Genomic DNA, 17,310 nt, shown 5'->3' on the forward strand with positions numbered 1-17,310 from the left:
TCTAACGGAGCAGGATTTGGTTGACTCCATCTCACACTAGACTAGTCCTGAGACTATTACACTGTGCCCCCGTATACACTTTATCTTATCTGTTCTGTGAGGGAAATAGTAACACCTCCTCTGGCAGGCTTATTCTGAACAGTAAATAAAATCATGCATTAAAAGTGCATTAGGCAAATGTGTGCCACAGGGTAATCACTTAATAACAATCAGATTAAATAAATAAAAGATGTGTTAATACTTAAGTGCCTCAGGAAAATTTGGATTCATCACAGAAATGTACAGTATTTGGTATATACAGCTATTTGAATAGATATTAGAAAATTGTAAGAGAAATAATTCCACTTAGTTAAATTAAAAATTGCTTCAAATCAATGACCAAGTATATCCTGAAGCTGATTACCTGAAGAAAAATTGTGTCAAAGATATCCAATTCTTATTATAATATGAATTATAATATGATATCAGAAGTAGTTTATACTAGTTATGCTTTCCTAAATCTAATAAATACTAAAACATTGGGGAAACATAAAAAATATATAACAAAGTTTAATTTTGGTAGGATTTCAAATATATTCTTTGTAATTGTTCTTTTAATTTATCTTGAACAAAAACTTACCTTCATTTTTAAAATGCAGTCTCTTAGTTATTAAAATAGATTTATTAATGTATATATACCAGGGTTAGGATATAAACCTAAGCAGGAAGCTAAACAACTTCTCAACATTAACAGATAATTTTGCTTTCTGATTTTTTGACTCTAATTTAAATTGACATTTTTGTCTCTGATTTTCATGTTTATATGAGTCTCTGAAAAGTCTTTTCACCTCAGTGGCTCTTCAAGTGCTCACTTGGAACAATGACTTTGCAGCTGGCCAAACCTGACTCTCAATCAATTTTTATGAGTACAAATTCTTGGGCTGATGGCTGCATCTCCAGCTATATCACTCACATAATCCACACTCACACGTGGTGATGAGATTCACATTATCACCAGAGTGCCATTGCGCCGATGGCAGCAGCAGAAACAGCAGGGTATACTGTCCTCCCTATGAAAAACGACTCCTTCACCTTTCAATAATGCAGCCTGCAGGTATGGACCTACAAGCTGTGTGCAGATAGAATGAGAGACGTCTTTAAAAACACTAATAAAAACTACCCAGTTTCTCCCAATGGGTCATTCCCATCGAATCTCCATACATATCCATCTTGATTTTGAAGTGAGAGCATTCAATTTGTCTTCCCATTACATTTGGAATTGGAAGGAAGATTCAATTGTGTTTGAAACTTCAAAAAGTTATCAGAGTACTGGCATATATATTTCAACACATTTAGGCATGGGATTCTCCCTGTGTGTGTTTCTTTCTATCTATCTATCTATCTATCTATCTATCTATCTATCTATCTATCTATCTATCTATCTATCTATCTACCTACCTACCTACCTACCTATCTACCTACCTATCCATCTACCTAGCTACCTGTGATATCTGATATATCACAAGTTTAATAAATTCTAACTAATTCAAGTTTAGTAGAATTTTTCTTAAATTTAAATTAAGGAGCATATGGACTTAACAACTACTTTGATTCAAGTTGGATTTTACCTTTTAAAATAAAACACATATTTTAACTCATCTTGAAAAGTTAGCTACACATTTAACGTCCCACAAAAACATACTACATTATAATTTTGAAATATTCCAATTCCTTCTTCTGTTTCTAAATTCTCTAATAAGTGATATTCGAAGTATATATACATTTATGTTAAGATTTTTTTTATCATGTGACTATTCACTAGAAAATAAGATAGGCAGCAATGATGATCTTAAACCTTCACAATATTCAAAGCATTAGGTCAGCATTTGACTTTTCAAAGCCAGTTTCTAGGAGCTTAATTTTCATATTGAACCAATAAATACATTGGAATCTTTTAGACTACTGCCATTTACCGGGTGCTCAGACTAACAAATGTTGTCTGACCATCCTTTAAAACACACTTTCATGTTTTCCCCACATATTTCCATCAGTGAAACTGAGAGCCAGCTTAGTTTGTTCAAAAGCAGTTTATCCCCCAAATCATCTACTGAGATTAAGGAATTATCTGAGATTCTATACGAAGTCCTAAAACATAACTGAAAAAGAAGCTTTGTTCCCATGAAAAGTCAGTAGAATGCTTCCAAATGACTTGGCAATGACAAATCACAGTGATAAACCTGTCCAATTAGGTGCAGAGGAGACATCTATAAAAGGAATGAAATTAAAATATCCAGAAAGACTTATATTCAAATTTATTCATAAGCATATTTAGATTTTTGTGCCACTGTAAAGGCACAACTTGAAAACTGTGGAAGATGTTTAATAGGGACATTTAATAGGAATGGTTTGGGGGTTAGACCATTGAGAACTGTGAGTAGAGAGCAACTACCTGTACTTTAGACCAAAAGGGTGTGTGTGTGTGTGTGTGTGTGTGTGTGTGTGTGTGTGTGTGTGCTGTATACACCTGTGAATGCACACATGCATACATTTTATTATTACTCTAAACCACACAAGAAATGTTTACACTTTAGCCAAGCATAAAATAGACTGGTGATCTGCCCTGTAGATACAACTACTTCTGACTGAATTTTAACACTTTTCATCAAGACACCATGCTACCATGGAACATCAATAATTCCCCAGCAACTGATGGATGATTATGTCTCCAGAAAACAGCACATGATAATTTTCCTCCATTGGCACTTCCCCATATCATTCTTATCTAGCCCAGTTAAGCTTGCCTAATGTGTGGTAGGAATCAATGAGATTTTACAGGCTATTCTGTGTTAGGATTCCAAGAGTGGTTCTCTTTTCATATATTTCTACTGAGAATGAAATAGTTTGAATTTATCCTAAAATGAAATGACTATTTCGGAAGCTATGCTTTAATGTAACTAGAACTTAATGATTATGTTCTCTGAACAAAGGTTGATGATGATTTTTTTGAAAGGTCAGATGATTACATATACCAATAATCTATATTCAGAACCCAGTCACTGACAGAGCAGACAATTGGATTTAAAAGGACATTATGTGAATATATAACATACATATTCATATCAAGTGAGAGTGAATGGACCACAGCTCATCTGCACATTACCTGAATGACGCAGTTTTTTTTTCCCCCCAAGGGATTGTCTTAGCATCCTTTAGATCCTTTTAGGAAGCCTCGATTGCCAACACAATTTCTATAATATTAAATTTTTTTTTTGCCTTTTCCACACTGACTTCCCAGTGGCACTTTGCAGTGACTATTGAATTTGATGCTATAACTGGCTGAACACAGAAGCTGGCAAAGGGAAATTCTAGTACACCAGACAATAAAGCAATGTATAGAACAGAATGCTGGTCATTTCATTATAAGCTGCTTGGCTTGTTGTTTGATATAAAAGCATTATTTGTGTTGGCATACAATGAATTCAGTACTTCTTTATTTTCAAATGAATTATTTAAAATAATTCTCAACTTTAATTTCGAATGCAGGATTATTAGAAATAGATATGACACAAACAAATAACAGTGTGAGAGTCAGTGTCGAAAAGCAATTACTTAACAGGAAAATACATGACTGACCTGAACAAGAACAAAGTAACGCTTTTTCCATCTTTTCCAAACCTTCTGTCCAAGGGCATACAGATACCTGGTAAGAAAAACAAAAGGGTATATAAATAACAGTGCAGCTCTCCATAGCCATAGGTCTTCTATAGGTATTTATGAGACCAGCCTGCTAAAGGCAAAGTTTAGTTTATCTGAAATCGGAGACAACATGCAGCTTCTGTGTTACAAGACGGCTGTGCTGATTCTCGATTCCTGAAAGGGAATTGATTTATGTGGCTTACAATCTTTCAGTCCTTACAACAAATTGAACGAAGTAGGAGTTAGAAAGGATAATCAAAGAACCAGTTGGAATTTTATTTTCGCACATGTTTCGTAGGAGATACAGAGGCTATGAGCGAAGGAACTTGTACTGAATTCTTCAGTGCTCAGATGACTGGAGCTAATGAGTGTGGCCTGAGGAGGAGGTAGATACAGAGCCAAGAATCCAGGGTGAAAGGTCATTGTCCAGCTGGGTGACCTTGCGATATGCCTGCACCAATATCCATTCCCATTTCTTTGTCTATTAGAGGACAACACTGGGGGTCCTGATTTCCACATACCTTGGCAGCTCTGTCATTTTGAGATTTACGTGGCTTATGGAAGCTCTTCGACTGAACATTCTTTTTTTCACTATGAAACTCAGCTAATAAAAAAAAGGTGACATGATTTGGTTTAGCATAATTTCAGCTATGGCTTTTAATTTTGCATGATGTCTATAATCTGAAATGAAATGATTAACCTGGTCATGCCTTTGAACAGAACCCCTTTGTTGTATGTGTTCATATGTGTATGGAAATGAATGTACATGCTCTTGTGTGTATGTTCATGCGTAATCCAGAGGTCAACCTCAGGGGAGCTATTCCTTTTTGCTTTTTGAGTCAGGGTTCCTTGATGGCCTGGAGCTTGCTAAGTAGTCTAGGTGGGCTGGTCAGTGAGCTCGATGGATCTTCCTGTCTCTGCCTTCTCAATCCTGGGATTAAAATCATGTGAAATTATGCTTAGCTTCTTGATCTGGGTTCTAGCCACTTTACCTACTGAGTTATTTCCCCAGCCCTGAGAATAGAACTTCTGTTCTTACCAGTATAGAGGTTATTCAAATGAACTTAATCTATGTACAGTAGAAGTAATAAGGAATGTCACATCTAAGACTTAGAGGACTGACCTCTCACAATTTCATAGCAGAAATTTTGGCTTCTGTTTTATAACCCACTTTATAAAACAAAACAAACTTTTCTTTTTTCTTTCTTAAAAAAATACTAATATGGGATGCTTGTGAAGGTATAGTAGATGTATGGACATTGACTTCAATACCAGTGGGAGTATAACAGGAACCCTTTCTCCTGAGAAATAGCATGCCAAGATGAAGAAATGCCTAACTTTTTATTATGGAGTTACTCAGGTAATAGAGTCCCACATAATTAAGTATGTCTACAAGGAAACATGGGATACTACAATTTTTATTAGTGAAAATTGGTGACAAATTCTCAAAGGTAAGGGATGTATTTACTAAATGCTAATATGGCATATTCATAGAAAGAAATAATATCTTGACATTGAAATTATGATTTTGATAAAGTTAATAAAATATAGAAAACATTTTATTCCATAATGTTATATGAAAGGGTCAGGATTAAACATTATACCCATACTTTATGATTTGGGATTTCTAAGAACAAACAGGAAATAAATATTTTAAATATTAATAACTATATTACCTGAGGAGTAAAATTATGGCAGACTTAACTTTCCTTACGTCATAGAATTATGTTAATTTAACCTTACTATGTTTTCTACAATATCAGAATTGGGAAAAAGAACTAAAGAGCTATTAAAGTTCAAAACAACTGGGCTCTTGAATTGGAAGTATCACTCAAATGGCCCAATCAATTATTCATTTGCTTTCCGACACATCAGCTAAGTGTGGTGAGTTCCTCTCTAGCAATCACAATGTCTGTTTTTGTGGATGTAATGTGGACTCATTTAGACCCTGGTGGAGATGTCGGCTCTTCTTGTTCTCACCTGTTCACTGTTTCTTCCCAAGGTCCCCTAAACGCCCTTTCTTTTAGCCCCTAATTTCTCTTCTGTGGTTGTGGTGATAGGTGTTCAGCTGCTCTCTTTCTGTCTTTTCTATATAATTTCCCTCTCCTGAAATGCACACACCCACGTTCCTATTGCAGGGTTAACAACAGTGACCCAAGGAGCTTGCTACTGTGGACACGACGGATGCTCTCTATAAAAGGGCACTGGCAGGATGTGTACTTAATAGCGGCTCAGGAGCCACAGAGGGCACTGGGAATAACCTCTGCCCGTGACCACAGCCTGCTTCTCAGCTCTCTCAAAGCATCTCACTTTGCAGAGTGCTGGGCAGATGGGTCACACACAAGTGAAAGTGAGTAGAGAGATACATGAACCATCATTACCACATGCAAATTAGTGTGAGTGTTCTAACAGTGTAGGTTCTGTATGAGGAGCACTAGCCAGCTGAATGTCATTCAAAATGATGCACCAATGAATTTTGAAGAACAACTCCTAGTTTCTCTGCAAACGGGCGATAGAGATGTGTGTGAATATACACGTACAGCATTTGGAGACTAGTGGATGATTTTAGAAGGAGGAAGAGTGAAAGAAAATTGGGTACTGAAAGCAAGATATTTGGATGTTGGTTCCTGAAGTGTTTCAGCTATTGCACCATGAGAAAGAATTTGTTTGAACATACACATTAAGTGACAATTGTCCAAACACATCCAGAAATGAAATGGTCATAAGAATTTTATGGTCTCTACACATAAAAATGAAATAACAGTCAATGAAAGGTTACCAAAAAGGAAGTGTTTTAAACACCATGCAAAAAACACATACTACATTTTCCTTGTAAAAATTTCATTGGTGTGGTGGTGGCACACACCTTTAATCCCAGCACTTGGGAGGTGAAGTCATGTGGATCTCTGAGTTCGAGGCCAGCCTGGTCTACAGAGTGAGTGCCAGGCTAGCCAAGGCTACACAGAGAAACCTTGTCTGGAAAAAAAAATATTAGCCAAATAAAATTTTTATATAAAAATGGAAATGAGTGAAATATATAAAAAATATATAAATACTGAAAAAGATATGTTAAAGTTTACATGTGCCTTTTTTTTTTATCACAAGCATGTGATTGAGTCCCAAGGTCTAGCTGCCTTACTCTTGTAAGAACAGATTCTCTTCATAAGGAATGTATTTAAACATGTTTCTAGCCCTTTAAATATTTTAAAGCCTTTTTATATCATCTTGATGTCAGGAAATAGGGAAGAACTCATGCAAGAGGAGAAACCTTTTCATATAAATGATTTTGTAAAGAACTTAGTTGTCTTCAGGTTTAAGAAAAAAACCTTAATTCATCAAAGCCTTGAAGACAGCAAATTACACACCATGTTCATTCAAGACTGATGGTGGAGATCACTGCATTGTGGTTTCTGTTTTGCAACATTTGAGGTACCTATTAAAGTGGGACAAATGTGTTTAGTCAATTTATGATCCTTATATTTCTCCTGTGGCTTTTGTTCATCTTTGATTGTGCTTTCACTTAGAGATAGATATTTTTCTGCTGTAATGTATAGAATGTGATGCCCATCATCTAAGTAGTCCATTGTTTATTTAAATAGCAGGCCATGTGTGATTATATTTTTCAAGTAAAGGTGTCTATGAAAGGGTGGTGGGTTTTTCTCTTTGGTTTTGTTTTTCATATTTTCACAAATTCCCTTAAGATGTTGTTTGTTATCCATCCTAGGTTGTAATTAGTCTGTGATATATTTTAACTCATGATTCTCCTAAGTAGAAGCCCAAGGGCAGATGATATATCCCCCAATATTTGCTGTTTTGTCAACATAGTTTGAAAATGTTAATGTTAAAATGTTTAACAGAAGAGAAACATGTAAGAAATATTAAGTACCTCATGTGTATATCCAAAACACATTTTCATCTCTCTGGAAGAGATATAAGGAGGTAGGATAATCAGCAATCAACTGTATATTTCACAGTATAACTTGATGTACTATGGATATGTATATATTATTTCAAGTTCAATACATCTTCATGTCCCCATCAGTGATCCATTTGGCCCTTCAACTGAAAGTACTGCCTTCTAAGGGAAATATCCAAAGATACCAGATAATGTAATGTCAATGAGACTTATGGGTTTTTTTTTGTTTTTTTAAATTATCTGTTGTGTATGTGTAATGTGTAATATGATTAGGCTATGTCAGATATATGGAGACAGGAAGAAAACTTTGAGGGTTCTATTTTGTTTCATATTCATGTGGTGATCAAGGTAATGTTACCAGCCATGCACACCACAGACATTTCCCACTAAGTTGTCTCACCAATTCTCAAATAAGATTAAAGATCACATCACTGAAATATTGTCTTTTCAGATTGTAAACATTTTAATCAAAGTATAGAGTAAAATGGGAAAACTGAATCCTATTGCAAATGAAAAAAAAATAAAAGGAACTAAAATTTATACAGTAAGTTCCTCCCACCCCTTCTGAGATGTGTCAGGTCAGTGGGGTCTGAAAGAGTTCCACAGATAAATTGGTAATTTCTAAACAGGATCCTGGTGAATAGATGCCTTAATAAAGGTACTTTCACTTCATTCGGGGTTGACTGATTATCAACATTAATTTGGAACAGTGAATTTCATCTGACCTTTCTAAATAATCTATAATACTGCAGCCAAAAAACTATCATAACTTAAAAATCTATGGTAAATTATTCATAAATATTTCTCTGGGGGTCTTATAATGTAATTTGTAACATAACTGCACGTCATACCATTTGTTCATTAATTATAGGCTTAGATTTATCTAGAGGAGATTTTCTGTAAATTATTTGTATTTCAATAATTACTTTTACTTTAAAATCCTTCATATTAAAAACTAGTTAAACTACCACTGACACCAAAAGAAGATTGGACACAAGATGAGATGAATAAAAATGAATTTTTAATGGTGAAAAAAAGTAATGAATGCATGAAGAACAATAATTTACCAATATTGTTTTAAAATGAAAACTTTAAACTCACATAGCAAGAAATGATTAGACTGCCATTAAAAGAGATGCTAAAAATAATAATAAAAAATGATCCTCTTGTGACCACTACTGCAATCAACTTGTAGAATGACAGGTTCCTTATGCCCATCATGTTCAGTCCTTTCCTCATATCCTCAGTCTGTGTATGAGTCTATTTCTGACATTACAGTTCATTCTGTTTTCTACAATGTCACTGGGATTATATAGCATACAACATTTTGTGTCTGAGTTCCTTCCTTTAGAAAAACACTTCTGGGGTTCATTTTTCTTATTACGTGTACAGGGAGTCTGTTGCCATTTATTGCTAAGCAGCATACTCCACTGTATGAATGTACTCACAAGTTGGCACACGTGTGTGAGTTATTTTCACACTTTGGCTTATGAAGAATAAAGATGCCATGAACATTTGTGTGTAAGCCTTTAGAGTTTCCATGTTTTCGTTTCTCTTGTTCTAGTGTCCGAAACTAGATTGCTGTGTCATACTGAAAGTGTTTAACTGTGTGAGAAATTGCCACACTTTTTTTCCAAAGTGACTGTGGTGTGCTGCACTGCCACTGAAGTGAGTGAGAGTGCACCTTGCTTTTGTAATGATGAAAATCACTGCTAAGGAGTACTCTGGGTATGTGGGCATTCTGACTCCATAGCTATTTCTCATGTGATTAAATTGAATACTCTGAACAAAGGCAAGGGCCTTTACCTCCGTCTTGAGTACAGTGAAGAACTCCTCGAACACTTTCCCTGTTAAATGAGCTTTTCAGTTTTCAAGGCCCTTTTAATGTTTAAAATTCAGAAGAGTCTATATATTCATTACAGATTATTGGGATTATTGGGAAGGGCTGGAGTATGGAGGAGTGAGGAAAAGCAGCACAAATTATTATTATATAAACACCAGGCAGTCCATTGATCAGAAAACATCTTACAAAAATCAAAACACATTCTCTCTCAATCCATCTGAAGACCTAGTGTGGCTACTGAATCACCAACTTGCCATTTATTCATTTTTTTAAAATGTTCAATGCAAGGTATCACATTACTTCTTTAATGGTATCTATATCCCAAAAGCTTTTTGCCAATTTTAGGAAAATAAGAAAATTTATGCTGAAATTATGTTTTACTAGATAATATGTGTTACATCCTATATATTAATGTTGGGATACTCGTCAATTACTGAAAAATGAGTTACTCTCTCTAGACAGACTGTACCAGATCTATACTAATTTTTAGGGAATTTGTACACAATAAATGACTTCAAATAGTGATAAAAGATAATTCCACATTTCTTTAATGATTTAGAAAGGGCCTCAGGACATCTTGGGACCACTACTATAAACACCAATTATAACTGCCTAATGTTCAACAAAAAGTGTGGTTGATTGTTTTAACTATTTGACATAAAATGGCAATATCATTAGACACATCCTTGAAAGCTATTTACTTGTTTTTATTTGTGTTTTAAAACAGTAGTATATTTTAGAAGTCAAGTTTACATTTCCTCTTGCCATTCAAATTTTGAACAAAGTGGTGTCTCACTGCTCTATGAAACTGGGTTCTACCAAACAAAGGTGGGGTTATCAGTAGAACCGTTCCTCATCTTAGATGGGACAGGATTTGCTTAGAGCACTAAGGGTCTGCTGCTGACTGCATGATCAACTAAATAATAAAGTTGTTTTTAAACAGTATGAAAATCAGACTTGCTAAATACTTGTCAAAACGGGAACACACACTTTCATCTTAGTGGCAATTTACAAATGCTGTGTAATAAAGTTAAGTGTCACCTAGCATGACACAAGCATTCTCTGATGAGCACTGTAATCTTTCCCCTACTTTTTTTTAAAAAAAAATGAGAGCAGATGCATTTATTTATTTTGTTGAGGAGGCTTACATTACTCATTTTCAACACCATAGAATTTTGCTTTAAACAAAACATTTTAAAAATCTTAATTTTTTTTTAACAAAACACAAATAAAAGCAGTTTTCATAGTCATGCTCCATGCTTTACTCCACTCAGAATATGGCCATAGGAGAAAGGTTCCCTAGTTAGAGTTACATTTGATCCAAGAATTATTGAAGAGGGTTCAAAGGAGATACTGCATGGCACATCTTCTTACATACTGCCAGTACTATAGCAAATTTCCCCATTGAAATGTCTCCAGTGTACCGCAGTACTCATGTAACTGGAGTATCTGGGATTATTTGAAAATAACTGCTCAGATACTATTTAAAAGTATTTGCTTTCATCAATACACCCAACTTAAGTGTTAATAAGTTGCTCTCTTTGAATAAAAAATTATCTGCTTAACTTTAAAATCTTCTCTTCTTACACTGGATTAGGCAACAAAGAAATTAGCAGCCCTGACACAATGCTGGGGCTTAACACGGAAGCATAAAGCCTTGGAGCATTTGGTTTCATAAGTCAGCCCAAACACAGCAAAGCTCTTACAGACTGACTGCCTCAGCCAGGGAGAGTTCTGTTGGAGAGCATGATTTTTTCTTCCAAAGAATCACTGTCAAGAGGGAAGACAAAAAACAACTAAATTATTCCTGTTTCCTGGTCTGTGATATACTTTTGTGTATTCAACAACCCTATGAGGTCATATTGTATCTTCAAGTATCAGAGACATAGAATGCCAGACTCCACAATTTTTTTTTTTTTTTTTTTTTTTTGGTTTTTCGAGATAAGGTTTCTCTGTGTAGCTTTGCGCCTTTCCTGGGACTCACTTGGTGGCCCAGGCTGGCCTCGAACTCACAGAGATCCGCCTGCCTCTGCCTCCCGAGTGCTGGGATTAAAGGCATGCGCCACCACCGCCCGGACAGACTCCACAATTTTTTAGTGTCTATTTAAAATATGCTTCTAGGGGAAAGTTTAAAAAGAAAAGAAAATGATGATAGTATTTGCCTACTTGATCTTTCTCTGCTCTCTTTCTTCTCTCTTTCTCTCTCTCTCTCTCTCTCTCTCTCTCTCTCTCTCTCTCTCTCTCTCTCTCTCTCACTCATGGTCAAACCTCAAGACATAAAAGCTTCTACCCATAAGGTATACAGCATATTTTCAGCCTTTTTTAAAAAAAAAATCAATACTTTCACCTGGTCATTAGAGTATCTCATTTAAAAATGCACAGCCTCTTTGGAAGCAACACTGTTTTAAAAAGTCATCTGTTAACAAACCTGATGAAAAGATGAAAGCTCTACTTCAGCTACGTCTCAAGGTTTTCCTTTAGGAATGAATCAACCTAGGCTTTACAAAATCTCTCAGAATGTTCTAGGGCAACAAGAACAAAAACTTCTTTCAACTTATGGGGACCATCAACTGTATGTATTCTAATATCAAACATGCTACAATAACAGAGGTACATAACATGAAGTTTAGTAGAAAATAAACTTTAAGACAGACAAAGACGGGCGTAACTGCTAAGCTTGCTTTTCTTGACATCACTGTCACTTACCAAAGTATTTCAAATGCCATTCTGTGCAACATCCTGTTGAGTATATACTTAAAAAGATAAATTAAAATAAAACATTCTGGGAAAGTATTTCAAATGCCGTTCTGTGCAATATCCCATTGAGTATATACTTAAAAAGATAAATTAAAATAAAACATTCTGGGAATTATCTTTCTTTAAGCTGGTACCCTCAGAGGTATATTTTAGTAATAAATTAAGTATTTTCTATAATTACAATATAGTCCATGCTGATACACACATAAACATACACATACAAACATACATAATCAAAAAAGTTAATGAAATATGAAGAACTCATTTTTCTAATCAGTCTTAAAAGATTGAGATTAAACTCATCCTCTAACACAATACACATAGACTGTAGCATGTATTTTCCTAGCCATAGTAATGGCGTAGCTAATACTATACATATCATGTTTGGGATAGGAAATGGTTACAAGAAAGAAAAGGTCCCATTTAACCAAACACTTTAAAAACACTTTATACAACCTTTCTAACTTGAGGATTATCCAAAGAATGCTTTCAACACAAAAATTCTTCAAACACTTTACTAAATATTATAGTTTAGTTTCAATTAGAATGATGGCATACAATTCTAATATAAAAGAGAATATGACAATTTATTTGCATAGAGTCCATGCTGTGAGAGTTCATGGTTTTACTTTATGAGGAAAAATCATCACTAATGAATATTTGAAAAACATAATTGTATACAGAAGATGGGAATTATTCAGTGCTTGGGAAAAAAAAAGAACTATTACTATGGGTGGATCACTTATGAGTCCAGCTTTCTATTCAAAGAAACAGAACAATCAATCTACATGTTGAATAATAAAGGCTTTTCTTCTACAAGGCTTCATTTTTCAAGGAAAAATACAGAAAGAAAAAAATCAATATAGAGGGTAGTTTAGTCCTGGAAAGGGCTTTCTTAAAGAGAAACCCCAGTCAAGGTTGAAAGAGCAATTAATGCAGCCTCAAAAAGCTGGGCCATTCTGATAGAGTTCGGTTAACATGTGGCAGAAGTAATCATCCACTTGTGAAAATGATTTTCGGTTCATTCTCAAACACCTTTCAGACACTCATGATCCCATTTAACTGACAACAATACAGGCTATCTGTGGGCACCATTGCATTTGATGTGAAAACCAATGGGGACCAAATGCCCTCAGGCACTTGCAGTCATCCCGCACCTCCGCTGCCGCCGCCACATTCTCTGCTGCTTGCGTAAAAGGAATCCTTCTTTCACTACATTCTTTTCTTGCTTTTATTTAACTCCACAAGATTAAGCCTTTTTCTTTTCTTTTCTTCTTTTTTTTTTTTTTTTTTTTTTTTTTTTTTTTTTTTTTGGTTTTGTTTTCAGGCAAGGATGGGAAAAGAAACTGAATCAAGACAACACTGTGACCTGAGCATTAGGAAACCTAGAAGTAAATACTTTCTAGTTGGTTTTTATACTTCCTGTATTTGGACAGGAAAGAGTACAAAAGAACGGGTCTTCACCAAACAAAGTACCTGACAGTTGGAGAGAAGTTAGGGCCAAGAAAAAAACAGTAACTCTTAACTCGGAGTGAAAAGTTAAGTTTTCATGAGATCCAGGAGACACAGTGAGAGATGAGCGTGAGGGACAGTCTCCTTATTTTACTTAGGTAGTACTCCCTATAGAATCTAGAATGGAAAGCTATCGATCTCTTTTTAAGAGTTTTACCTTCTTATAGTTAAACTTCAAGCTGGCATCAGCATTTTAACAGCTGAATGTAGAAAAGTAACTTTATGTATCCAAACACATGTTTTAATGGTACATGTCCTCACAAAGGTGAACATCTTCAAAATTATACTAATGTCTTATTTTCTTAAAACATATTTTCATTGACAAACTATATGTATTATGACACACAGCATGCATTTAAATAAGCATATATTATAGAATGTCTAAATGAAGTTAATTAATATTGTATTGTCTTAATATATTCAGCCACAGAATGAATACTTCACAAAGGCACAATTCCTTGCTTTTACATAATTCAATTGTTCTTCTCTCCCCCTTCATATCCAGCAACTTTGTTGCTTTGTTAAACGCTAAGAAAAAGTTACTGATTTTCAAGCTGATTATAGGATGTCCCAGACATAATTTTGTCAAGATTATGGGCAGTCTCGACTTCCCTACCTGAGCCAGGCAAGCATGCCTGTATCACCTGGAAGAGTAATGGGTCTAGAAAATCTGCATGTCTCTGGGGCCCAGTTTGACACCTTCCTAAAGGAAGGACATTCTGTAGCACATGGCAAAAAGGATCCCAGATACTTGACACTTCAAAGAAAATTATTTGCTGTTATGCACTACTAAAGATAACTTCTCTTTAGGGTAGAATACCTCCCTAAAGAAAAATGATCAAATATGGCTGAACATTATACACAATAAGGTAATCAAACTTTTAGGTTTTCATTTCTATAAATGGAGATGCTAATTTGCCTTCTTCATACTTATAAGTTTAAGTGAAGTAGATACATGAAATGCTCATTTTCACAATCATCCTTTAACAGTAAAATCAGCAAGAAGACAGGCCGAGATTCAGTGTGTTCCACAGAGTGCACACTGGATCACTGGATTCTAGGAGGCATCATGAAAAGGAAGAGGTTTGGTGGGCAAATAAACACGACATTGAGTCATATGAAACTAAACAGGTTCTGTATGTGGGACTTCTAAGAGCCCATAGCAGACACTTTTAGTGAGACACGGAGAAAAATGTTGGGAGACAATAGTATGCATTGTGTCTCAAAACCTCAGAATCTTTCTCATAGAATGTGCTGTGGAAGCCCTGCCCTCTAATGTAGTCTTGGGGAAATAAGCCGGACAATAACCATGAGTAAGTCCTAAGCCATACAAGTATGCAACTGAGCTTTTACATTTTGTTTGGAATGAACTCATGTCCCAGTCACAGACTCCTTTTCACTTGTAAAGTGGCAAGAAGAAAGTCTGCTTTAAAATTTGGTTTTTATGATTTAGGATAACATCTGTCCATATACGTGATTCCTGAGAGGTCTCTCACCCTTCACCATTGCTTTGTGGGCTCAGTTAACAAGGATACAGGTTGGGAGCTCTGAAATTTTTCTAGGCTGACTCTACTGATTCATATTCTTATGACTTAGTTTGCAAAGCCATTTATTTGAACCCCTCCTGCTGCTCAGCATGTTTCAAATTTTTCTTCCCAACAGCCTTGTTCTACATAAACTATGTCACCTGAACCTCACTTTAACGTTCTATGGCCAATCTTATCTGCAGTCAAGGATTGTGGAGTTCTGGTTCAAGCGCTGGGGGTGCTGAACAGCAAGATGCCCTGTCCATTTTTCCAGAACTGACATTCTATCTTGGCTTCAATGTGACAGACTCTGCCCTGCTCCCCTGTGCTTAAGTTGTTTTGATCAGTTGGTCACAGCCCTAGCTTTGCTTGTGTTCGTTTTAATGCTGCTCTGGCACTCTTTCCATGCATTCTGAACATTGCTCATATCTGGATCCTTGGATGCTTCCCATCACTTACTTCCACACTGAGCATCCCTTTGTGCAAATGCTCTGGGTTCTTACTGTTCTTCAATTTGTTTGCATGTTGTCTTTCCTACCCAAGTTGTCTGGTACTACTTAAAATTTCATCTATTTCTAGCATTTATTTAAGATGAGCTATTGTTTCAGTTTCACAACGCCTACTTATTCTCATCCCTTTGGCTCAAGTATAATTTTTGTAGAGCAGCCTACCATAATATATTGAATAAAATCATACACACTTATTTCCTACAATAGGTGACATGAAGGTGTTTTTCCGATAGCCAGGCTATGTGTAATCTAATGTCTATTACCTGCACAAAATGACCAATTTCTCACCACCCTCCTAATCACCAATGTTGGGTCTTTATATGGTACATGCTCTATAATTATTTATGAATTACTGAGGGGCTGTTCCCAACTTGGTCATTAGGAACAATTATAATACAGAAATAGTGTCAGAAGAGAACATTGGGTAAAAAGTATTTATGACCCACATCAAAATAAAATAAAACACCTTTGCATTTTCCACAAAATTGGTATTTATTTGGCTTGAGATAATCACATGACTTTAGCAGCAGAAAGTTATCCTAAAACTGAAGTTAACACAGGAGAGCTAAGCAAAAAAGAAGCAGGTGAAAAGTGGCTGTGAGCCCAGGGACAGAGAGCTTCAGGAATGCAGTGAGCCTTATATCCTTGTAACCCTAAAAGAGACTCCTAGTGTTTCTGAACCCCTAATGAAAACCACCTCACTCCAAAGTATCGCAGATGCCTTCCCCATCAGAATCAGAGTGTGTTCAATGTCTGCAGACCTCAAAGTGACATTAGCAATTTAACCACTACCAAAAATGCTTTTTAAAGAACTCAGTTATATACAAAAGTTGGGATCTATTTGGTAGCAATGTAGGGCTTCTTTTTCCAAGTACTGAACAAATGAGCCACTTTGCAGATACATGATAAAATAACTGCTAATACTGATGAAGATAATGCTGGAAAATGTGCCTGATTTCTATGAGAAATGAGCATAAGAACTCCAGTGTTATTAGATAGGCTGTCTCAGACAATGATGTACAAAACTATGCAAAAGAAGATTTTACCCATGAGGCAAATGCAGGGACAGGCAGAGTATAAAGGGCTCCTGCATTCATGCTCACTTTTGCTTTGTAGCTCACCTGCTAGTTAAGTAAGTTACAAAGTCTGGGGAGAGAAGTGTGGCCCACTGTGAGTAGAGAGCAGGGAGCCAGCAGGAGTATCATAGTAATGCAGAAACTTGTGCCTGGAAACAAATAGATGCAGTTTGATTTGGGTTGTTGTTTTTGCAGTCATTTTTATTTTTGGAAAATAGAGATGAATGTGTGAAAATAGGTGGGGAGGGTGTGCATGGGTGGGAAGGGAGGGAGAGGTAAACAGAGATCATGAATAGTTTTCTTAGGTCTTATATCCCATAAACGGTAACATTTCACAAACAGAATTTTACTCTTGTCAGCGTCAGAAAGGGAGCAGAAATATTTGCTTGACTATAGTAACTGTTGAATGCTGCACACAAAAAGGCCTTTCAAGCTACAGAATAAACCAAAGGGTTGTATTGGTATTAGACTAATAACAGAACACAAAGTATTTAGA

At 35.7% G+C, this 17,310-nt stretch overlaps 1 protein-coding gene across 5 annotated transcripts in view; it reads right to left on the reverse strand.

The window, feature by feature from the left end:
- Cadps2 (calcium dependent secretion activator 2) overlaps positions 1–17,310 on the reverse strand; it is a 540,468-nt gene that overhangs the window by 185,837 nt on the left and 337,321 nt on the right. For all 5 annotated transcript variants that reach the window (XM_059257429.1, XM_059257428.1, XM_059257427.1 and 2 more), the window contains exon 9: positions 3,613–3,679. In XM_059257429.1, coding sequence (XP_059113412.1) covers positions 3,613–3,679 — 67 coding nt within the window. The remainder of the gene's footprint in view (positions 1–3,612; positions 3,680–17,310) is intronic.

The sequence above is a fragment of the Peromyscus eremicus genome, chromosome 3, assembly GCF_949786415.1.
Source record: "Peromyscus eremicus chromosome 3, PerEre_H2_v1, whole genome shotgun sequence".
NCBI lineage: Eukaryota > Metazoa > Chordata > Mammalia > Rodentia > Cricetidae > Peromyscus > Peromyscus eremicus.